This window comes from Microtus pennsylvanicus, chromosome 3, assembly GCF_037038515.1.
Source record: "Microtus pennsylvanicus isolate mMicPen1 chromosome 3, mMicPen1.hap1, whole genome shotgun sequence".
NCBI classification, from domain to species: Eukaryota; Metazoa; Chordata; class Mammalia; order Rodentia; family Cricetidae; genus Microtus; species Microtus pennsylvanicus.
In genome coordinates this window covers 17,234,119-17,257,284 of record NC_134581.1, presented here as the reverse complement: position 1 = coordinate 17,257,284, position 23,166 = coordinate 17,234,119, and the positions used below count along the sequence as shown (strand labels likewise).

The 23,166-nt window shown below is 51.3% G+C and overlaps 2 protein-coding genes across 3 annotated transcripts; one reads left to right on the top strand and one right to left on the bottom strand.

The window, feature by feature from the left end:
- Positions 1 to 11,255: 11,255 nt before the first annotated feature.
- Positions 11,256 to 13,615, top strand: Rpl29 (ribosomal protein L29). The gene is made up of 4 exons (XM_075964777.1): positions 11,256 to 11,339; positions 11,731 to 11,775; positions 12,470 to 12,534; positions 13,158 to 13,615. The coding sequence occupies exons 2-4, from the start codon at positions 11,739 to 11,741 to the stop codon at positions 13,500 to 13,502; spliced, it is 447 nt and encodes a 148-aa protein (XP_075820892.1). The 5' UTR covers positions 11,256 to 11,339; positions 11,731 to 11,738; the 3' UTR covers positions 13,503 to 13,615.
- A 1,399-nt stretch (positions 13,616 to 15,014) lies between these two features.
- Positions 15,015 to 22,627, bottom strand: Acy1 (aminoacylase 1). Of its 2 annotated transcripts, none has more exons than XM_075964763.1 (15): positions 22,352 to 22,627; positions 21,865 to 21,969; positions 21,159 to 21,223; positions 20,960 to 21,064; positions 20,195 to 20,289; positions 18,121 to 18,197; positions 17,940 to 18,029; positions 17,795 to 17,851; positions 17,165 to 17,238; positions 17,034 to 17,083; positions 16,754 to 16,898; positions 16,602 to 16,670; positions 15,566 to 15,645; positions 15,375 to 15,435; positions 15,015 to 15,289 (listed from the first exon to the last, which is right to left on the bottom strand). In XM_075964763.1, exons 2-15 carry the CDS (start codon positions 21,956 to 21,958, stop codon positions 15,125 to 15,127), a joined length of 1,227 nt encoding a protein of 408 aa, XP_075820878.1. In that variant the 5' UTR covers positions 21,959 to 21,969; positions 22,352 to 22,627; the 3' UTR covers positions 15,015 to 15,124. The 2 variants fall into 2 exon arrangements, with proteins under 2 accessions (XP_075820878.1, XP_075820877.1); XM_075964762.1 differs by having other exon boundaries at positions 21,865 to 21,973; positions 22,352 to 22,454.
- Positions 22,628 to 23,166: the final 539 nt, after the last annotated feature.

Here is a 23,166-nt window from a genome sequence, read left to right as displayed (position 1 = left end):
GTTACAGGTAAAAGGGCTCTAGCAGGCCTGAACATGTCATCGACAGGTTTTGCCTTTTACCCTTCTCCCTGATTCCCTCTACCTTGCTAAAACCGTTAGGTTACATTCCTAAAGCTAGGCAGCAAGGTCTCTTCCCTTATTTGGCCACTTCTTCCTCCTGAGGCTGACCACCAAGGTCCAGTTATCAAAGTATTGAGGTCCAGCAATCAAAAGCCCCCTTTTGGTCACCCTCACTAACATGACCAATGAAAATTAACCAACTCATCCTAACACTGGGATTCCCCTTTTCCCTTTGTAAACTGACATTGGCCTAGGGGTCAAGTTTGTCTCCTCCCTATCCAGAGGTAGCCCTTTGTCCCTCGTGGGCAAATATCCCTTCTCCCTCCCTCGTTCCTTTTCCCTTCTCCCTCATCCTCTGTCTCCTGTCTTTGTCTCTTATTTCCTCTCTCTGTCCCTCTGGGACAAATAAATCTCCTTTGTGCTCAGCACTTGGTCTTGGGGTGTCTTGTCCCGATACTGTTCCTTTCAGCAGGTGCATTGTACCCCGTATGGCTCATGTCACCCTTTGAGGAGCTGGCTGCCAGGAGTTATCAGGAGGCAAAGGCCAAAGTGGCAGTCAAACATGAGAGTAGCCTTGGGATTAACTATAGCCAGAGAGCACCAGTGTGAGCAGGTCACTGAGTCAGGGTCCTATGGGTGCTTGGAAAGAATGGGTCTGGAGAGCTCACCACAACCCGCCATGGTGGGGTGGGGCTGTCTGCTCAAGCTGACAAGCTGCCTGAGAAGGATTCTGGCAATCCTGAGAATATGGAGATGTTTCTAATGACGGGAATGGGAGCACATTTTAGAGGTGAGGGGGGCCCTGGATCTCCCAGCTGCCACTGGTGCCCCAGCTCCCTTCTACCTGGGAGCCAGTCCACAGGAAAAGCATCCGCTTTCCTCCTCAAGCTGGCATCAGTGTCCAAGCCCAGAGGAGCACCGGGGAAGAATTTGACAAGGGGGAAGGCTCAGTTTGCTTTCCTCAACCTCAGACTTCTGCATCATGGGATTATCGAGGGGTCTTGCTGAGACTTGGCAAAATCGAATCATAACCAGGCGGAGCTCTCTAGCTCCTGTCCCACAGGAAGGCCCTTTTCCCTGTCTGACCCTGGGTTAGGGTTGACCTCAGGAGAGGTTTGACCCCACCCCCAACACATGCACAAGGCCAGGTCTCTGGAGTCTCAGAAGCTTCTGAAGTGCGGTGACAGTTCAAGGAAGTCCGGATCAGCTGGGAGAGCTGTGGGACACATTGGCCCTTGACCTTCCCAGCCTGCTACGTCCTTCCTTCCTGTCTGACCCCACAAGGCCTGCCTTTTCACAGGAGGGTTCCCAGGCCTCTCCTCCATCCCCTGTGGTCCTTTTCTGTTCAACCTCTCCATTCTGGGTGTCGTGTTCCCCAGTCCCCAGGTCCCTGGGTGGTGGCAGCAGTGACCCTAGCCTAACAAATACAAGTTTGGGACTTGAGCTGTACAAGGACAGTCACCTCACCGATCTGCCTGGTGAAGCCTGAAGGGCTCCCTCTGTATCTATAGTGTCACGGGAATCTCCAAGCCTGTGTGGAGGGGAATGGTGAAACAAGAAGGGAGGTTTAGCAGCCCTTGGGCAGCGTGTCTTACCCAGTGTCACCCCGCTAGAAAAGGCGTGTACTGGGCTGAGAGCCCAAGGCTCATTGCCACATCCCTTTTGTCAGGGGACACATGAGCTGTTTAGGGGCATTCCCACAGATCCCCAGCTCTTCCTGTAACAGCAAGCAGCCTCTGCGACTAGAGGCAGGCTTAATTCTCCTTTCCTCAGTCCCTGTTGCCTTGGGCTGATGGTGGAGGCAGGCACCTCAAAGTCCAGGAGCTGGTGGAGGCAGGGCAGGCTTTCTGGGGACACTGCTTCCTCCTGCTATGTTCCTCCTGTGGCCTTCCTTGCTTGGCACGCCTCAACCCTTTCTTCCCTGCCTAACTTTGCCACATACTTCCCTCCTGCTGCTGGACTGGGTCCTTCTCCCCAGCCTCAGTGTCCCCACCAATAAGCCTGTTGATCTTGGCAAGGGAGGCTTGCAAGTCTCAGACTACTGGAAGAGGGTGGGGACCCAGAGAGTCAGGGCTTGAAGGCTTTGGGCCATGATAGTCCCTTTCATCCATTCAGAGGAATTCTTTGAAAGGTCACGTCATCCTGCCCTCTCTCCCCCTTCAAGAGCCTTCCAGAAGATCCCCAGGGAGGGGCGGTCCTGGGAGGCCGGCAGAGCTTTAACCCCGGGACTGCTTGGTGAGCAGAGCCCTCCCTTCCCAACCCCCAGGTCTGTCTTTAGCCTAGACTGGGATGAGGGGGGGCAGGCAGGAGGGGAATCCAGGCAAGAAGGGGTTACAAGAGAAAGGGGAACTGGAGGGGGGTTGTGGTTGCCAAGGCAACGGCATTGCTGGGGCCAGTGGAGGCTGCTGGGGAGGGAAGGGAGAGGGGTGTCCCTCTTAGCCCTCTGCTTCATTCTTCCTGTTCTGATGCTCTTTGTGAAGAGTCGCCTTAGCCTTTCTTTGTGTCTGGGGGTGGCAGTGGGGAGCCACTTCAGGGATCCGTTCTGCCTAGCGGTGCTCACCTATTTGGCCCTTCCCCCCCTCACACCTTCCTGGCTGTTCATTTCCTTACTCCGAGCCTCTTGCTTCTCACCTGCCATTCTGTCTTCCCAGACCAGCAACATGGCCCTGACCTGTGCTGACAGGGACCTGTCCCCCTCCCAGAGACACACATACCTCCTTTCTGGGTCCACTGAAGGTTGACAAGAGGGCCTGAGTAAGTCACCCCTCTCCCCGCCCCACCCCAGACATTCCAAGTGTCTGTTGGCCAGAGAAGCAAGGGGCTTTTATGTCACCTGGATGTCATTATTGTTGGGATCCTTGCATGCTCTCATGGAGGACAAACCATCCCATGTCCCCCTGGATCCTAGCGTGACCATGGACCACAGAACCTTTCCTCGGGGTTCTGTTTTCCACGCTGTGACCCCAGCTACTGTGCTGCCTCCAGAGCCAATCCTCGGCCTCCGACCCTCGGCCTCGGCGGCACAGAGTCTGGGCTCTGGCAGACTTCCTGTTCGTTCAGTGTGGGGTGCAGCAAACTGAGGGTCAACGAGGGGAAACGCTCTTCCAGTCAGTGGAAGCCAGAATTTAAACCTAAGTGCGCTGGTGTTAAAGTCTGTCCCTTTAATCGCTGGAAGACATGGCCTTGGCTGCCCAGTGGTGCCCAGAGTCCCCTTTTCTTCTCCGGGGAAGACATCGCAACACCATCCTAGAAGTCGTTAGTCCAGGGTGACCTGACATAAGAACTAACCCAAAACCCAGGAAGGGGCCTTATTTGCAGGTTTGTCAGCCGGAAAGGAACGAGAAGCGGCCTCAGCTGGGGTGGCTACAGGATCTTCCCAAGGGAGGGAGCAGGGCAGCCTGCTGTAACTGAACTTCATCTATGGTCCCATGCTGCCCCCTTGTGGACAATCTCACTTGGGACACATTAGCCCTGAGCAGGAGGGAGAAATTCAGTGGCCAGGAGCTGCAGAGGTCTGGGATGACCTAGCCTGCACCTTCCTCTTCCGCTGGAACTGACAGATCCCGAGCCCCAGGGCAACGTCCCGGGAATGCAGCACTTCTTTCTCTTGCCCAGGAGCTTTGAAATCCAGGTTCTTGACAGAAAGTAAACTTAAGAATTGTACTTTTTGGGGAAAAAAATGTATTTTTGGGGAAAAAAATGTATTTTGGGGGCTGCAGGACCGGCTTAGTGATAACAGTACATGCTGTTCTTCCAGGGACCCAGGAAGTTGGTTTCTGAGTTGGATTCTCAGTGCCCACGTGCCTAGTAACTCACAGCTACCTGTAACTCTAGCTTCAGGGCATCTGATGTCTCTGGCTAGCACAGAGATCCACGTGCATTCACATTATTAAAAATAATAAAATAGGGTTGGAGAGATGGTTCAGTAGTTAAGAGCCCTGGCTGCTCTTCCAGAGGTTCTGAGTTCAATTCCCAGCAACCACATGGTGGCTCACAATAATTTATAATGAGATCTGGTGCCCTCTTCTGGCATGTAGAACACTGTATACATAATAAATAAATCTTTTTAAAAATATTTTAAAAATTATAAAATAATCTTAGGAGGCAGAGGCAGGCGGATCTCAGTGAGTTGGAGGCCAGACTGGACAGTCAGAACTGTTACACAGAGAAATCTTGTCTCAAAAAACAAAAACAACAAAAATAATAATAGTAAAATAAAATAATAATAAAATAAAGAGCTGGAGAGATGGTTCAGTGGTTAAGAGCATTGACTGCTCTTTCAGAAGATATGGATTAAATTCCCAGCATCCACATGGCCCTTCACAAATGACTCCATTTCCAGGGTACCTAACAGCCTCACACAGACATACAGAGATCAAGGTCAACATGGTCTACAGAATGAGTCCCAAGACAGGCTTCAAAGTTACAGAGAGAAACCCTGCCTTGAAAAACCATAAATAAATACATAGTTCTTTTTTTTTTTAAAGAATTGTATCTTTCAGCCCTTCATTCCCTGATCCTGATTTTTTTTCCCCTCCAGCCTCAGCTGCTGTTTGAACACCCTTTGTATTAGGAAGTCACCAGCCCTGGGAACAATTGGCTTGGAAACAATTGGGGGGTGGTGCCAGGGTCTTTTCTACCCCAAGCTGACTTGGAGTCCCACATGTAGTCAAGGATGACTCTGCAGTTGTATAACATGTGGGTTTAATTCTTCAGACATTTATTGGGCTCCCACAGACACCCGGTACCGTGAAAGGTATTACTAACATAACCCCAGCTGCCTCCAACCATGTTACTTCGCTGAGCTGGCTCCACTGAACTCCATTTGGGTTGGGATGTGGATCTGGAGAGGCCAAAGAAGGATGTGTAGTTTAGATAGCTGGCATGCGGATTTTTTAAAAAAAAAGATTTATTTATTTATTATGTATACAACATTCTGACTCCATGTATGCCCACATGCCAGAAGAGGGCGCCAGATCTCATTACAGATGGTTCTGAGCCACCATGTGGTTGCTGGGAATCAAACTCAGGACCTCTGGAAGAGCAGCCAGTGCTCTTAACCACTGAGCCATCTCTCCAGCCCCCATGCAGATTGTTTAGTTCAAGTTTGTCTTGTCAGTTAAGCTTCCATCCTTCTCCATCAGCGTACAGAATGAGACTGGCTGAGCCATACTCTGCTGAGTCAGCAAGCGTTCTGCCTGAAGACTCAGGAAGGCGAGATGGTTTAGGCCTCTCCATGGACTAGAGTCAAGGCAAAAAAACACTTATTCAAAGATAATGCTGGACTTCGTGGCACACTTGAATTGCAGCCTTTGGAAGGCAGAGGCAGGTCTGTCTGTGTGAGTTTGAAGCCAATCTGGTCAAAACTCTGAGTTCTAAGCCAGCTGGGGCTACATAGAGAAACCCTGTCTCCAAAACAAACAAACAAACAAACAAAACAAAAAACAAACAAACCCACCAAACAAGATACAAGTAGAAATGGAAGGATGTTGACCATAGAGAGCCCTAGAGGAAGGGCAAAGGTCTTCATTGCTGTCTTTGTGCCTGATGCTCTTTTGGAATTTGGTACTGTTCAGTCTCCTCTTCTCAGAATCAATGTAATTTTTATGTATTTTTTTCCTTCTTCAAAAAATCTTTTCTAGATGCGCATCAGTATTTTGCCTGTGTGTGCATCTTATGTGTGCCTGGTACCCACAGAAGTCAGAGAGGTCATTGGATTCCCCTGAAGCTGGAATTACAGATGGTTGTGAGCTACTATGTGGGTGCTGGAAACAAAATTCTCTGCAAGAGCAGCCAGTGCTCTTAAACAACTGAGCCATCTCACTAGAACTGTTACAAAGGATTTTCATGGCCTAGAAAAATGTGTACAAATTGTACACATTGTAACAAGATGTAACAAATTGAATGACAACAGGGTTCCCACTAAGATTTCCCTACCACACAAGCAGAGGATGAAAGAATAAACTGTTCCTAGAAAGAAAACTATCCTTGTGCCCAAAGCTGGCCTTATCACACATCAGACCCTAAAAATTATGGTCCTGCTGGAGAAATGGGTCCATGATTAAGAGGATCTAAATTCTGTCCCTGTCACCTAAGTTTTGCTCACAACCATCTTTAACTCTAGTTCCAGGGGACCCAGTGTCATCTTCTGACCTCCCTGGGCACCAGGACAGGTTCCAAAGCTACACAGAGAAACCCTGTCAGAGAGAGAGAGACAGAGAGAGACAGAGAGAGAGAGAGAGAGAGAGACAGACAGACAGACAGACAGAGAGAGAGACAGAGAGAGAGAGAGAGAGAGAGAGAGAGAGAGAGAGAGAGAGGGAGGGAGGGAGGGAGGGAGGGAGGGAGGGAGGGAGGGAGGGAGGGAGGGAGGAAGAAGGCTTGGCTGGCTGGTGGACAGGCCTCACTGAGTCATAGTCAGAGAAAGGTCCTTCCCAGGCTGGTAGCTGGTCTTTTATCCCTGGTCTCTTTGTCTCACAGCCTAGGATTGCAGAGCCATCCACCACCTCTGAATCTGCCTTTCCATCAGACTGTGGCCTTTCCATACTGTTCATTCTATAACTACCAATTTTTAAAAACGATTTTTTTTTTTTTTTGGTTTTTTGAGACAGGGTTTCTCTGTGGTTTTTGGAGCCTGTCCTGGAACTAGCTCTTATAGACCAGGCTGGTCTCGAACTCACAGAGATCCGCCTGCCTCTGCCTCCCAAGTGCTGGGATTAAAGGCATGCGCCACCACCGCCCGGCTCTAAAAACGATTTTTTTTAAAAAAATATTTATTTATTTATTATGTATACAATATTCTGTCTATGTGTATGCCTGCAGGCCAGAAGAGGGCACAAGATCCCATTACAGATGGTTGTGAGCCACCATGTGGTTGCTGGGAATTGAACTCAGGACCTTTGGAAGAGCAGGCAATGTTCTTAACCTCTGAGCCATCTCTCCAGCCCCGATTTTTTTTATTTTATGCACATTGGTGTTTTACTTGCGTATATATGAGGGCATCAGATGCCCTGGGATTAGAGTTACAGACAATTGTGAGCTACCATGTGAGTGCTGGGAATTGAACTCGGGTCTTCTGGAAGAACAGCCAGTGCTCTTAATTACTGAGCCATCTCTTCAGCCCCCAACATTCACTTTTTAAAGAGCTATTGGAGGGACAACTGCTCACCTGAAAGGTGAGTGTGGATGTGCACATGCCAGAGGGTATGAGTGGGAGCCAGAGGGCATGAGCAGGAGCCAGAGGGCAACTCTGGGAAGTTAGTTCTTTCCTTTCGTCATGGGATATGGGGAGCCTGGTCTACAGCGTTCCAGGACAGTAGAGGCAGACGGATCTCTGTGAATCTGAAGTCAGCCTGTTCAACACAGTGTTCTAGGTCATCCAGGACTACATAGAGAGACTGTCTCAAAAAATTAAGTAACTAAATTTAAAGGATTTATTTATTTAATGTGTATTGGTGTGTTGCCTGCATGTAAGTATGTGTACTACATGAGTGCAGTACCTGCTGAGGCCAGAATAGATCCCCTTGGTATCAGATCCCCTGGGACTGAAGTTACAGATGGTTCTGAAACAAAATGTGGGTCCCGGGAATTGAACTCAGGAAGAGTAGCAGTGCTCTTAATTGACGAGTCATCTCTCTAGCACCTGTTTGGTTTTTTGGGTTTTTTTGTTTTGATTGATAGGGTTGGGTCACATATGCCTTTACGCGCTGCGTGTGTCCTTTCCCATGATGTATTTGTTCTTCATTATATGCATATCCCATCATGCATAGGCATAAGATGGGAAATAGGAGTGTACCCTAAAAATCCACTTAGAGGACACTGCTTACCATATTGCTTGTCTCCCCAAACTAGCTCATTCATTGCCTCTAGTACTAGGACATGTTTCAAAATGTTTTTTTTTTTTTTTTTACCACAAAAGAGGAGTTACTGAGAGGAGTGACCAGTTTAGAGAGGAGTGTACAGGTAACTGATGCGGGCTAAGAGCTTGTCTAGTGTACATGTTGCTCTGGATCTTGATCCCCAGCACTGCATAAAACCAGATATGGTGGCTCATTCTGAAATCTTAGCATTCAGGAGGCAGAGGCAGGAGGATCAGACATTTAAGGTCACCCTTAGCTACATATCAAGTTGGGCCATCCTGAAACACTTAAGGCCCCTGAGATGAGATGGTTCAGTGGATAAAGGCACTTGGCACCATGCCCGACAACCTGAATTTGTTCCCCAGGATCCACATGATGGGAAGGAGAGAACTGATGCCTGTAAGTTATCCTCTCCCTTCCGTATGCGTGCCTCGGCATTCATCCTCTCTCTCTCCCAAACCCCACTCTTTCTCAATTACATTGGCTAGGGGAGATGATGGTTCAGTGGTTAAGAGCACTGGATGCTCTTCTAGAGTGGCTCACAGCCTTCTGTAATGAGATCTGGTGCCCTCTTCTGTCCTGTAGGCATACATTCAGACAGAACACTGCATGCATAATAAATAAATCTTTTTTAAAAAATTACGTTGGTTAAAGAGATGGCTTGGTGGATACTCAGTGCTCTTCCAGAGGACCCAGGTTCAGTTCCCAATTTTGGCCTCCCTGGGAGTCAGACATGCACATGGTACAGACATACACACAGACAAAACATTCATATACGCACAGGGAACCACTTCCTAAATATAACCCCACCAGCAGAGACACTGAGAGAAACAATTAATAAATGGGACCTCCTGAAACTGAAAAGCTTCTGTAAAGCAAAGGACACAGTCAACAAGACACAAAGACAGCCTACAGAATGAGAAAAGGTTTTCACTAACCCCACATCAGAGGTCTGATCTCCAAACTATACAAAGAACTCAAGAAATTGGACACCAAAAGATCACATAATCCAATAAAAAAAATGGAGTACAGACCTAAACAGAGAACTCTCAACAGAGGAATCTAAAATGGCTGAAAGACACTTATGGAAATGTTCAACATCCTTAGTCATCAGAGAAATCCAAATCAAAACAACTCTGACATTCCATCTTACACCTGCAAGAATAGCCAAGATCAAAAATACTGGTGAGGATGTGGGAAAAGGGAACACTTCTGCACTGCTGGTGGGAATGCAAGCTGGTACAGCCCCTCTGGATGTCAGTGTGGTGATTTCTCAGAAAATTAGGAAACAACCTTCCTCAAGACCCAATAATATCACTTTGGGGTATATATCCAAAGGATGCCCAATTGTGCCATAAGGACATGTGCTCAACTATGTTCATAGCAGCTTTGTTTGTCACAGCTAGAACCTGGAAACAACCTAAATGCCCCTCGATCGAAGAATGGATAAGAAGGGGCTGGAGAGATGGCTCAGAGGTTAAGAGCATTGCCTACTCTTCCAAAGGTCCTGAGTTCAATTCCCAGCAACCACATGGTGGCTCACAACCATCTGTAATGGGGTCTGGTGCCCTCTTTGGCCTGCAGGCATACACACAGACAGAATATTGTATATATAATAAATAATATAATATATATAATATATAATAAATTTTAAAAAAAGAATGGATTAGAAAAATGTGGTACATTTACACAATGTAGTACTACACAGCAGAAAAAAATAACAATAGTTTGAATTTTGCACGAAAATAGATGGAGCTAGAAAACATTTTGAGTGAGGTAACCCAGACACAGAAAGACAATTATCACATGTACTCACTCATAGATGGTGTTTGTTGCCGGGCGGTGGTGGTGCACGCCTTTAATCCCAGCACTCGGGAGGCAGAGGCAGGCGGATCTCTGTGAGTTCGAGGCCAGCCTGGTCTACAAGAGCTAGTTCCAGGACAGGCTCCAAAGCTACAGAGAAACCCTGTCTTGAAAAATCAAAAAAAAAAAAATTTTTTTTTTTTTTTTGTTAATTACTATAGTTGAGAGTCTGTATGTGGGTGTTTAAGGCAATCAGAGGACAACTTCCAGGAGGCTGGTCTACCCTTCCACAATCTGATCGGGGTCCCTTCAAATTCAGACTTGAGCAGCAAGCATTCCCACCTGCTGAGCTATCTGCCTCACTAGCACGGTGTTTTTGCATTTAGAGACAGGGTAGAATGCTGCCCAGCCTGGTCTCAGCTATATAGTTGAAGATGACCTGGAACTCCTGATCCTCCTGCTTCTGCCTCAGACTTAGGCCCTAGGTGCTGGGTGGATGTGAGAGAAAACAAAATTTATTTTTAAGACATGGTCTTTCTACAAAGCCCTGGTCCTTCAACCCACAGAGTCTGCCTGCCTCTTCTTCCTGAGTGCTGGAATTAAAGGCATAAGGCATAAACCAACAAGCACGGCAGGATAAACTTTTTTTTTTTTTTTGAGACAAAATCTAGCTGAGTTACTCAGGCAGACGTCAAAACTTGCAATTCCCCGGCCTCCAAGTGGCTGCTAGTCCAAGCCTATGTCACCTCACCCAGCTCCATCCCACACCAATTGCATCTATCTATAGAGGCAGGCGGATCTCTGTGAGTTCGAGACCAGCCTGGTCTACAAGAGCTAGTTCCAGGACAGGCTCCAAAACCACAGAGAAACCCTGTCTCGAAAAACCAAAAAAAAAAAAAAAAAAACACAAAAAGAAACCACAAAGCTGCCTCCTGTCCTGATCCTGTAATCGGCACCACCATGCACCCAGACTTTTGAACCAGACTTGGCCTATCATTGCCTCTTTTCTCTCCCTCATCTTCTGCACCCCAAGTTCGTTCTGTTCTCTTTCCTAGTTTATTTCTCAGCAGCCGCAGGCAGCCAGCACCCTTGTGTGGTGTCTGCACAGCTTCTTCCTCCTCTTTTCTGCCCTCTTCAGCCCCTGGTACACACAAGAGCCAGGTGAGGTTTTTAAGAACACAGATTCGTCGCTCCCTAACATTCATCCCTCAAAGACTCTCTTGGCTTTCGGGGTCTTTTAATGAAGAGTAGCCCCCAGAGCAAAACAAGCACTGGAGGAAGAGAAGGAAGGCTGGCCCGCCTCGAAGTCCATGCCTGCCCCGCGCTCTTAACCCCAGGAGCAGAAAATTGCAGCCGGAGAATGGAGAGACCCCATCAAAAAGAGAGAGGAGGCGGAGAGAAAAATCCGTGACGCTAAAGAGGGCGGGGCCAGGCGCAAACCGTGCGGGGTCTACGATTGAGCCCTTCCTTTCTGGTCGCGGAACCTTTCTACCCCACCAGCACTAAGGGAAGCTTTTCCGTCGGTCCTTCCGGCGGTGTCGGCCCTATTTCCCGTGCTGCACCGCGGCCTTTCTCTTTCTCTTCCGGTCGCAGGCGCTTCGGGAGCCGCTGATTACCGTGAGTGTTGGCCGAGCGGCATCCGATGCCATCCGTGACTCGTGGGCGGCGGCGGGGCGCGGAGCGCGCTATGCGGGCCGCAGGGAGGACAGGGCGGCCCGCTGCGGGGCTGTGGGGGTGTAGGAGCTGCGGGGCGGGAATGACGTCCGGTCGTTCTCAGGGAATGGATGTAGGGAAAGCCGCCCCGGGGGCCGGCAGGGTTCATTTCAGGACCTCATTGCCCGCGTTCGAGAGGCAGGGTCGCGTTCGGTGGCTGCTGCGAGGCCGGTGGATGTCGTCAGTCGGAAGTGTCTGCTGCTGCCCTAGTCTGGTTTCTCCGTGTTTCAGCAGCTCAGGGTGCAGGTGGCCCGCTCAGAGGAGCCCCAGCCCTGATCTTACGTTTCTCCTGCAGGTCCAGCCATGGCCAAGTCCAAGAACCACACCACACACAACCAGTGTAAGTTCCTTGGGCTCCAGCCGGTGCCTGTACCATAGCAAATGTTGGTTTACACAGCAGAAGGGAGAACGTGTCTCCTTTCTGGTGAGCCTGAAGCCGGTGAGGTGTTAGTGAGTTGGGTTTTTGTTTGTTTTTCGAGACCGGGTTTCTGTGTAGTTTTGGAGCCTGTCCTGGAACTAGCTCTGTAGATCAGGCTGGCCTCGAACTCAGAGAGATCAGCCTGCCTCTGCCTCCCGAGTGTTGGGATTAAAGGCGTGCACCACCACTGCCCAGCCCTTGTTAGCCAGTTTTGAGATTACAAGTTTGGGAGCCAGAAACCCCCTTAAGATGCTCACAATGCAAAGGGAGGCTTATTTCTGAGTTTGAGGCCAGCCTGATCTACAAAGAGCTAGTTCCAGAATAGGCTCCAAAGCTACAGAGAAACACTGTCTCCAAAAACAAAACAAAAAAAGATGTTTTGCACTTGGTCCCGAGTGTTTTCTCAAAGGGATGATGCCTGCTGTGATGTGAGGTCTGTGGTTCTCAACCTTCCTAATCCTACGATCCTTTAATGCAGTTCGTGTGTCATAAAATTATTTTCGTTGCTATTGCTAGGAATCATAAGGGTCGCGACCCACAGGTTGAGAACCATTGTTAGGTGGTCTTAGTAGATGGTACCTCCTTTTTTCATCTGTGGATATTTATCACCTTACAGCCCGGAAATGGCACAGAAACGGCATCAAGAAACCCCGGTCACAAAGATACGAATCTCTCAAGGGGGTAAGTGTATTTGCTGGATCATAAAATACCTTTTGACCCCAGGACTACAGTCTAGGGCCTGTTGTAGTTTTTTCTCTTCTTGGGTTCACCCTCTGGCTACTCTTAAGTGGCCTTTGGCTTAATGTTTTCCAGTACCTTTTGCTCCTTTCTCTCCCCTGTCAGAATCCTGTCATAGCTTTCTTTGACCTTCCCTATCCCTGTGTAACTTGCTCCCGAGAAGAAAAGAACTTGCCTTCGAGGGAGGGAGGGATTTTGTTGACTGGGTACCTTGTGGTTTGTCTCTTGTGCACTGACTGGTTCTATGCACTTGATCCTGCCTAGTACCAGACTGCGGGCCACTTCACTGAGTGTGCTGAGCCCTTCACCTGGCCTGCTCTTTGCCTGCAATCTTGCTCTTGATGTGAATCTGATGGTCTTGATATTTAATTGACTCCCTCCACTGAGGTGGGGAGGGTGACCTAGGGGACTTCAGAAACCATGCAGCTAGATTCTTCATAGACCTTGATGCTCTCTCGTGGTCAAGGTTAACTTGATGTACTTACAGTGTCACTCTTGTGGATAGGGGCTCCGCGAGATAACTGGGGACTGGATATGTTACCATCTATGTCTTTTCTGTTTTCCAGGTTGACCCCAAGTTCCTGAGGAACATGCGCTTTGCCAAGAAGCACAACAAGAAAGGCCTGAAGAAGATGCAGGCAAATAATGCAAAGGCCATGAGCGCACGTGCGGAGGCCATCAAGGCCCTGGTGAAGCCCCAGGTGGTGAAGCCCAAGGTGCCAAAGGGCCCCACCCGCAAACTCACCCGTCTGGCTTTAATTGCTCACCCCAAGCTTGGGAAGCGGATTAGAAGCTACATGGCCAGTGGCCGTAGGCTCCAAAAAACAAAGCCCAAGGTTCAAGCCAAGGCAGAGGCCTCAGCTGCAGCTCAGGCTCCTAAAGGTGCCCAGGCCCCTGTGAAGGCCCCATAAAAAAGGTCGCAGTCTGCCAGTGTGAAGACAGATGGACTGGTGTGAACACCTACACAGTATTTGCAGATGTTCAGGACCTTATGCTGTTTTTACAAATAAACTTGAGGCAAGTTCTGTTAACCTGTGTCTGTTGTCATGGGACTAGGGTAGAACTGCTACCCTTGCTGGAGTAGAGGAAGATTGCGGCTTTGGATGAAGGTGTGGGGGGGATGGACTGGAGTCAGAATAGCCTGGACTTAGTAAGTGGAATGGTTTACTTCAGGGAGCCAAGGCATCTAGACTGCTCCATAAGCTGAGGGGATGGAAGGAACCTTGGCCGCCTTTGTTGGGTAGGGAGAGCATACTCTGGCATAGAGCTGTCATGGGTGCACCGACTAGTGTCTACCACTGGGTTGTGCTGGTTCTGGGAAGGGAAGGTGGGTGATGGCACCACCTTACATCTGATGCCATAGCCCTAGTGTTCTGGCTGGGGAGTCACGAAGTCAGGACAACTTGTGGAAACATGGGTTCTGGGGAAGTCAAACCAGCTTGGTGGCAAGTCCCAGGCTAACACTGACCTGTCTCTATTTCTTTGTGTAAGGTGTTTTGGGTGCTCATGGTGGAATGGAGGTTAGAGGACAACTGGAATCTGAACTCAGGATGATCAGGCTTGGGCTGAACCAACTATAGTAGGCGGCCCTGGCCTTGACAGATCTGGTTTAACCTCCCAGGGTGCAGGAGCAAAGCTGACTGCCAGCCTCAGTAGAGTCTTACTCAGAGCAACCAATCGGTGAGGCTTTCTGCAGGACAGAGTGGGTCCTGAGTACAATTAACCTTCAGAACTAGCCTTGATCCAACCCTGGTCTCCTTGGTGACTTAGGGATGCTGTAATGGCGCAGGTTTAGCCTATGATGACAGGGTTGCTCTGAGGTGTTAGTATTCTTAACCATGTATGGAAATTGATCCCATGGCTAGAGAGGGCAGGAGAGGCAGCCTTGCTGTTGTGAGGTCTCTCTAGGGGACAGTGCTCCTACTGGAGAGCCACAGCTCCAGTGCAGGATGTCTTGTTTGGACCTTAGTGCAAAGACTGGCAGGGTTCAGCGTGTAAGCAGTACAAAGTGCTGGCCCCTTACTATGAGCCGGGGTCATTGCCAAAAACACCAGGTAGGCTACAGGCTAGGGTTTGGATTTTCTCTACAGGTAGGTGCATTAGCTCCATCTCCCCTATCTGTACTCATGGAATTTAGATGAGTGTTCATTCCTGTTTCAGGAAAACCTGATTTCAGGAAAAATCCCTGTACCACCTCTCCAGGCCCCCAGTACACTTGTGATGGGAACAGTATCTTGACCTTGTAGGTCTGAAGTGTGCTGCTTCACAGAACTGGGGCCTCCAGCTGGGCCCAGATGTGGCTGTGTGGCCAAGAGGCACAGAGCAATTAAGAAAGGGCTCAAAAAGGCTCAACTTTCCCATCTGTGAAATGGAGATGAGAAAGCAACAAGTCCCCAGAACAACACAAATTCCTACTCCATGACTGTCCACAGTATGAGAACTTCCCATCCAACACAGGCTTTATTACTGGGCAGGGCAACCGCTCCTTGGCAGTGGTTGGGCTGAAAGTTGCAAGGGTTGGGAGGCATGGGGCTCAGCTTTCACCAGGCAAGGCAGGCACACTAGCAAGTGCAGAGATTAGGCGTGTATATATGTCAATCCCGCGGAGAAACACACCCTCATGCAGTCGTTCGTTATGGTCATGTAGCAGCACGGGTGTGAGGTTCATGGGTGAAAAGCCCAGAGCTGGGATCCCCACCTGCAGGGATGGTAGGGTGCTGTCAGGAGGAAGGCAGCCTTCAGACAGCCCACTGCCTGGCATGCCCTGTGAGTGAGTAGCTCACCGCTCGGATATAACGGCTATCAGTGGCAGCAGGAAAGATCTCTGGCTCCAGGGTAAGGTTCCTGCAGGGGAAGAGCCTGGTAAAGGGGGAGGAAGGCAAGGGGAAAGCCAGAGGGGCACAGGATGGTGGGAAAGGCAGCAGGCGAGGTTCTGGGGATTTGGGCAATGGGGAGAGGGCTGGTCAGTGCTCACATTTCCTTGCAGGCTCCACTGAAAGCTGCCCACCAGGGATCGGAATCATCAGTGCGTGTCATTCGGGGCTCTGTAAATTTCTGGGGAAGGGCGGGATGACAGGGTAAGGACCAGGACTTCAAGCTCCACTACTCATAGAATGCTGTGCTTGGCACAGGGCACACCCACCCATCTAACAGGCTTCCAGGTGGCCAGTGTAGCCCAGGCCCTCTTCCAATCAGTCTATTTCACACAATCCTTTATATCCTAGCCCACAGGCTTGTTGCTCAGGTGCCCTGGCCCTCAGATTGGCAGAATACATGTTCTCAGAACACAAGGTCCCACTTTCCTGAACCACATGTGTGCATAATCATATAAGCTCATCAGATTATTTTTCCTTCCTTCCTTCCTTCCTTCCTTCCTTCCTTCCTTCCTTCCTTCCTCCCTCCCTCCCTCCCTCCCTCCCTCCCTCCTTCCTCCTTCCCTCCCTCTTTCCTTTCTTTCTTTTTTTCAGGACAGGGTTTCTCTGCCCGTCCTGAAAGGACATTGTGTAGACCAGACTGACTGGTCTCAAACTCAGAGATCCTTCTACCTCTGCCTCCCAAGTGCTGGAATTAAGAGTGTGAGCCACCACGCCTTGCCTTTATTTTGTATTGTAAGACAGGGTAGCCCTTGCTGGCCTTGAGCTCACTATGTGACCAAAACAACAGGACTTACTCCTCCCACATTACCTCTGACTGCTGGGATCATAAGCCTATGTCACTTTCCTGCTTTATGAAGCTTCAGGCATGCTAGACATGCACTCTGCCAAGTGAACTACATTACAAATCATTCAAAGTACACGAACATTTATGCCCCCGCGCCCTTCATGCTGTAGGGAACATGAGGCAAGTCCCTCATCATCCACAATGGGTAAATAAAGGAAACATCTCTTGCAGCTGAGGGGATAGCCAGGTGTATATAGTTGTACCAGGCACACACTCCTATCTTATCATCTTCGGTAAGGCAAGTCTCTAGTGGCCCTGATGCTCCCTCATCATAAGTCCCAAGTCAATACCTGAGCAAACTCAAAGGTGACCCCCTCGCCCGCTTCCTGGCACCAGCTCTGCAGCTGCTTCTCGAAGGCCTGAAGGAAGGGATATGAGCTGAGCCTCTAGGACAGGACTGAGAACCCAGGCTCTCTCCCTCAAACCTGAGTGGAGGTGGCACCTTCATGTCTACGTCTGGTGCCACCCGGAAATCAAAGCTGGCACTCATGGCAGCAGGGACCACATTATAGGCCACACCACCTTCCAGCTTAGTCAGATTCACAGAAGTCACGGCCCCTTCCTTCAGGTGAGGGTTCGCCCGCAGCCTGCATCGGTGCAGGAGGGAGGAGGGAGGCAGAGGGCAGAAGCAGCAGATAATAGAAGGTTGCACAAATCTCCCTCCCGTCTTGCAGTCTTCCAGAGCCACCCCCACACCCCACCGCCTTCCTAGGCTGCCTTACCTCTGCCTTTCCTTCTCCCGGAATGCCAAGATGGAGCTTATAACCTTATGCTAGGAGAGGATGAGGTGAGATGTGAGAACGGCCCTGGGTCAGAGCCTCCCGAATGCCCAGACTCCCCGTAGGCCACACACCAACTTCTCTGCTGCTGTATCCTCAATGAAGCGGGAGGCATGGCCTGGCTTCCCAGTGCTAGTAACCCGGATCCCTGGGAGGAACAGAGGTTTCAGCCTGAGAGCTGGAGACACAGTGAATCCTACAGTGGGCCCAGGTCTTTTCCACATTCTGAACTCTGAGTCCAGTACAGGAACCTGGCCCTGGCAACAGCCAAGGGCTTAGAACCCTTAGAACCCAGGAAAGAAAGAGCTGGAGGCAAAAGTCTGGATGCCCCAGACATCAACTTCTAAAGCCCTAGAACTTTCTGAGCTGCCACCTGGCTAGAAGTGGCCCTTGCGGGGTGAGATGAAGCCATTTCTTAAGTAGCTGCCAGAAGTAACCACATGGCGCTGCATAGCGTTAGGAGAGGGTAGTGTGTCGGGCAGTGGTGGCGCAGGCAGACGCAGGCAGATCTCTGAGTTCGATGCCAGCCTGGTCTACAGAGCGAGTTCCAGGACAGGTTCCAAAGCTACCTGTCTCTAACCTGCCCCACAGAAAAAGAAAAGGGTGGTGCACAGGGGGTTTGCATGCCTTGGTCAGCTGACCTATGCAACGGCTTTAGCAAAGGAGGCAAGAGAAAGTGATTCCCACTCCAAGTCCATACTCACACCAAGGGCTCCGTTCACTATAAAAGACAGTGAAGGCATCGGTGGGGTTGGCCAGGCCTGAGGGAGAGAGCAGGTACACAGAGTAGAGTGACTCAGCTTCCCCTTGCAGCCTCCCTACACCTAGGAGGCTGGCCAACCTGCTCACCCTCATCCAGGGCAAAGCCTGCCCGCAGAGCCTGGAACTCAGGCCGCTTCACGAACAGTTCCATCCCTTTGTGACCTCCAACCTCCTCATCTGTAAAAGTGTCAGGGATGTGATATGAGATGCCTCGCAACAAACATTTTCCTTCCCCTCCTCATAGATTCCCCTCCCAAGCCACTCCTACCGGGCACAAAGGTCAGGTGGATGGTTCTAGGAAAGCGGTGGCCCTCACTCTTCAGTCTTCTCACAGCCTCCAGGTACCTAAGGGAGCAGAGGCTAAGTGTGGTGTGCAGGGTAGAGCAGCGCCAGCGGTGTGCAGGGTAGAGCAGCGCCAGCAATGTGCAGGGTAGAGCAGCGCCAGCGATGTGCGGGGTAGAGCAGCGCCAGCGGTGTGCGGGGTAGAGCAGCGCCAGCGGTGTGCGGGGTAGAGCAGCGCCAGCGGTGTGCGGGGTAGCGCCAGCGGTGTGCGGGGTAGAGCAGCACCAGCGGTGTGCAGGGTAGAGCAGCACTGTGTGTGCAGGGTGTGCAGGGTAGAGCAGCACTGTGTGTGCAGGGTAGAGAAGCGCTGTGTGTGCAGGGTAGAGAAGCGCTGTGTGTGCAGGGTAGAGAAGCGCTGTGTGTGCAGGGTAGAGAAGCGCTGTGTGTGCAGGGTGTGCAGGGTAGAGCAGCACTGTGTGTGCAGGGTGTGCAGGGTAGAGCAGCACTGTGTGTGCAGGGTGTGCAGGGTAGAGAAGCGCTGTGTGTGCAGGGTAGAGAAGCGCTGTGTGTGCAGGGTGTGCAGGGTAGAGAAGCGCTGTGTGTGCAGGGTGTGCAGGGTAGAGCAGCACTGTGTGTGCAGGGTGTGCAGGGTAGAGAAGCGCTGTGTGTGCAGGGTGTGCAGGGTAGAGCAGCACTGTGTGTGCAGGGTGTGCAGGGTAGAGAAGCGCTGTGTGTGCAGGGTGTGCAGGGTAGAGCAGCACTGTGTGTGCAGGGTAGAGCAGCACTGTGTGTGCAGGGTGTGCAGGGTAGAGCAGCACTGTGTGTGCAGGGTGTGCAGGGTAGAGCAGCACTGTGTGTGCAGGGTGTGCAGGGTAGAGCAGCACTGTGTGTGCAGGGTAGAGCAGCACTGTGTGTGCAGGGTAGAGCAGCACTGTGTGTGCAGGGTGTGCAGGGTAGAGCAGCACTGTGTGTGCAGGGTGTGCAGGGTAGAGCAGCACTGTGTGTGCAGGGTGTGCAGGGTAGAGCAGCACTGTGTGTGCAGGGTAGAGCAGCACTGTGTGTGCAGGGTAGAGCAGCACTGTGTGTGCAGGGTAGAGCAGCACTGTGTGTGCAGGGTGTGCAGGGTAGAGCAGCACTGTGTGTGCAGGGTAGAGCAGCACTGTGTGTGCAGGGTGTGCAGGGTAGAGCAGCACTGTGTGTGCAGGGTAGAGCAGCACTGTGTGTGCAGGGTGTGCAGGGTAGAGCAGCACTGTGTGTGCAGGGTGTGCAGGGTAGAGCAGCACTGTGTGTGCAGGGTGTGCAGGGTAGAGCAGCACTGTGTGTGCAGGGTAGAGCAGCACTGTGTGTGCAGGGTAGAGCAGCACTGTGTGTGCAGGGTAGAGCAGCACTGTGTGTGCAGGGTAGAGCAGCACTGTGTGTGCAGGGTAGAGCAGCACTGTGTGTGCAGGGTGTGCAGGGTAGAGCAGCACTGTGTGTGCAGGGTAGAGCAGCACTGTGTGTGCAGGGTAGAGCAGCACTGTGTGTGCAGGGTGTGCAGGGTAGAGCAGCACTGTGTGTGCAGGGTGTGCAGGGTAGAGCAGCACTGTGTGTGCAGGGTGTGCAGGGTAGAGAAGCGCTGTGTGTGCAGGGTGTGCAGGGTAGAGCAGCACTGTGTGTGCAGGGTGTGCAGGGTAGAGAAGCGCTGTGTGTGCAGGGTGTGCAGGGTAGAGAAGCGCTGTGTGTGCAGGGTGTGCAGGGTAGAGCAGCACTGTGTGTGCGGGGTAGAGCAGCACTGTGTGTGCAGGGTAGAGCAGCGCCAGCAGTGTTCAGGGTAGAGCAGCGCTAATGGTATGCAGGGTAGAGGAGTCTTGTGCCCTTGACACTTCCCTGCCATGTATTTCAGGGACTCCAGAAAACCCCCTGCCCCTTTCTGGGCCTGTTTCCCCATCCATAAATGGTCATGGTAGTAATTTCTGCTTTATTTAGAAAGTCAAGATGCTCCTTGTTTGGCTTGGGGGCTTTTCAGTCACATCTGTTTTCTTGCTGAGCCCAGCAGGGGACTGGGAATAGAGGATACTCACTGGATGCTGACACTTTTCATGTCCTGGGCGCCCCTGGCATAGATGTAGCCCTCGGAATCCTTGAAGGCTTCAAAGGGGTCATGATGCCAATGTTCCTGGAGGCAAAGGTGGGAAGAGGGGCCCGCCGTAGAATTGAAATGGTGAGAGGATTAGAAGAGGACTAAAGAAAACAGCTAGTTGATTTCCATCCCCCATCAGTTTCTGGCCTTACCCCCTCCCTAGCCAGAACCCTTACTGGACAAAGGCTGCTTGTATAGAGCCGTGCCATACGAAGGCTAAAAATCAGTGGTGGGCCAGGCAGTGGTGGCTCATGCCTTTAATCCCAGCACTCGGGAGGCAGAGGCAGGCAGATCTCTGTGAGTTCGAGACCAGCCTGGTCTACAAGAGCTAGTTCCAGGACAGGCTCCAAAGCTACAGAGAAAGAGAAACTGTCTCGAAAAACCAAAAATAAATAAATAAATAAATAAAAGAAAAGAATTAGTGGTGGATAAATCAGGCATATGGCACGCACCTTTAATCCCAGCACTCAGGAATCAGAGGCAGGAGGATCTCTGTGAGTTTGAGGCCAGCTTGGCCTACATAGCAAGTTCCAGGACAGTTAGAGCTACATAGTGAGATTCTGTTTCAGGGGTGGGGGTGGGGAAACAAAACCAAAAACCAAAACAACAACAAAAGTGGTGGAATCAGCACCATGGGTTTCTGGGGGACACCCTGAACTCTACACCACATCTGTCCTTAGGCCTGCCCATGCCCATCTATACATACCTTAAAGACAGGTACCACATCTGTATGGGAGTTTAGCAAGATGGAGGGGAGTGTAGGGTTGGTGCCCGGCCAGGTCAGCACAGTGATCACATAGCCAGGCACCACCTGTGAGGGTGAGGTCAGGAGGCAGGCAGTCAGCACCAGGTGACAAGGTGTCCCCGAGCCCACATTTCCACCCTGCTCGGGATCCCAGGCTCACCTCTACTTTCTGACAGCCCAGGCCCAGCTGGTGGGCTCTCTCTTCAAGGAAGGCAATGGCAGCCCCTGGGGAAACAGAGAGCCTTGGCACTGCTTTTGCTGGTACCCACCAGCCCAGGCAGCCCAGAGATGTACAGTTGCCTTCCCAACACAATTCCAAATCCCCAAAGACACCTGCATCCGTGTACCCAAGGAACACAACGTTCTTGGCCCTTAAGAGATCCTCTGTGAAGGTCAGATACTATCTTTCTTAAAGACAGAGACGTCAGAGGTGAAGAGACTCACCCAAAGTCTCTTGGCTTGCAAATCATAAATTTTACAACAGGATTTGGATCCATGCACAAGATTCCCAGCCACCAAGCCTAATTCCCTAAGGGCTGTGCCTTTTGTTCAGCTTTGGTAGACTGGGAATGAGGTGTCTCTTTGTGGCTGCCCCAGTCTCCCCACTCCACTCTGGCCCTTGAGGAGGGAGGGGAAGCCATTCTTTAACTAGCTGCCAGGAGTAAACATGTGAGCTGCACAGCACGGGGAAAGGATGGTACATAGTGGGACCGGTTGCCTTGGTCAGTCGATATAGGGATGGCTACAGAAAACGAGGCATCAGAAACGCAGAGTGGGGTCCCATTGGGTTAGGTGTCGAAAACAGTGTACAGCACCCTCCCAGCCCTTGAGGCCACATCACAGGCCTTAAGACCCTGCATTCTCACCATAGTCGGGATTGGGCTGCACAGTGCGGATGCGTAGGTATTGGCGGAAGAGCGTCACGGAGGGGTGCTCGGACTCGGGACCCTTGGTGGTCATGGCGCCGCGTGCTGGTTTGGGCAAAGTCAGTAGCTAATTACTCCTTTTTCCCGCTGGTAGCAGCTGGGCCCGGTGGCTGCACCTGCACTCTGGCCTTTCCAATGCTGCTCCCACCTAGGCTTGACTCCCCCATTCTGGGCTAGCTACTTTCTAAACGTTTCCTCATTTAATCCCCAAAAGAGTCCTAAGGAAGTAAGTTTGTGTTTTTAGTGCCCACTTGACAAAAGAGAAAGCTGAGGCTCAGAGAGGTTCAGCGACAGCTCAGGAAGTAGGAGAACTTGGTCTGAAAGAGACATTCATTGACTCCCTACACCCTCCTCAAAATATTCCTCCCAAAGGCCGGGCTTTTATGCCACGGAGCCCCACCTCAACCCCTCCCTAAGGTTTCCCAACCTTGCTCTCTCCAGGTTTCCGTCCAGTGCTCTCCTCTCTCAGAGCCCTCTGGGTACTCTGGCCAGGTCTCAGGGTCCACCGAGGTCGCTATCTCAAAACCGCCCGGGTACGCCCACCACGTGGCCAGGGCGGGGTGGAGGGGCGGAGACCGGAGACTGTAGGGGCCGTCCCAGTTCCCGTGGCGGAGTCGGCGCCGTTGTCCCTGCCTGGCTCTGCGTGGGGCCTGCACCGGGTAACTCGAAGCTTGGATCCGGGATCCACCCCCTGGGTCCTCCTCACTGCAGCCAGCTCCGCCCTCCCCACGCCCCGCCCTGGAGCGTGGACCGCAAGCTTAGGATCATCCCGCCCCCAAAGGACCCTCCTCCCGCTGCAGCCTCCGGATAGGACAAGAAAAGAGGGAGGGGCCTGGCCCTAAAAGTCGTCGCAGCGGCTTTGGGTATTCATCTGCTCCCTAGGTGTAGGGCTGCAAAGTGCATCCTGTCCCCTCTGTCCTCTCTCTGCCCTTTTCTTGCCTCCACTCCTCAGGGAGGCCCTCCCAGATTGCCTCACTCCTTTTGTAGTGAGGATTATTTTTTTTTTTTTGCACCTGCTTTCCCCATCCCGTGAGTTCCAGGATGCCTATGTGCTCAGGGGGGCTCTAACCCTGGCCAGGCAGCGTGGGCGGCTGGGCAAGGAAGGCGCCGTAAATGAAAGATAAATGCCTGGATGGGAGAATGGGTGGCTGTGAACGTGTTACGGTGATATAACCATACGTGTGACGTTATGAGTCTGAGATGGTAGGGGTGCCCCGCATCATGTGCAATCGTGTGTATCAG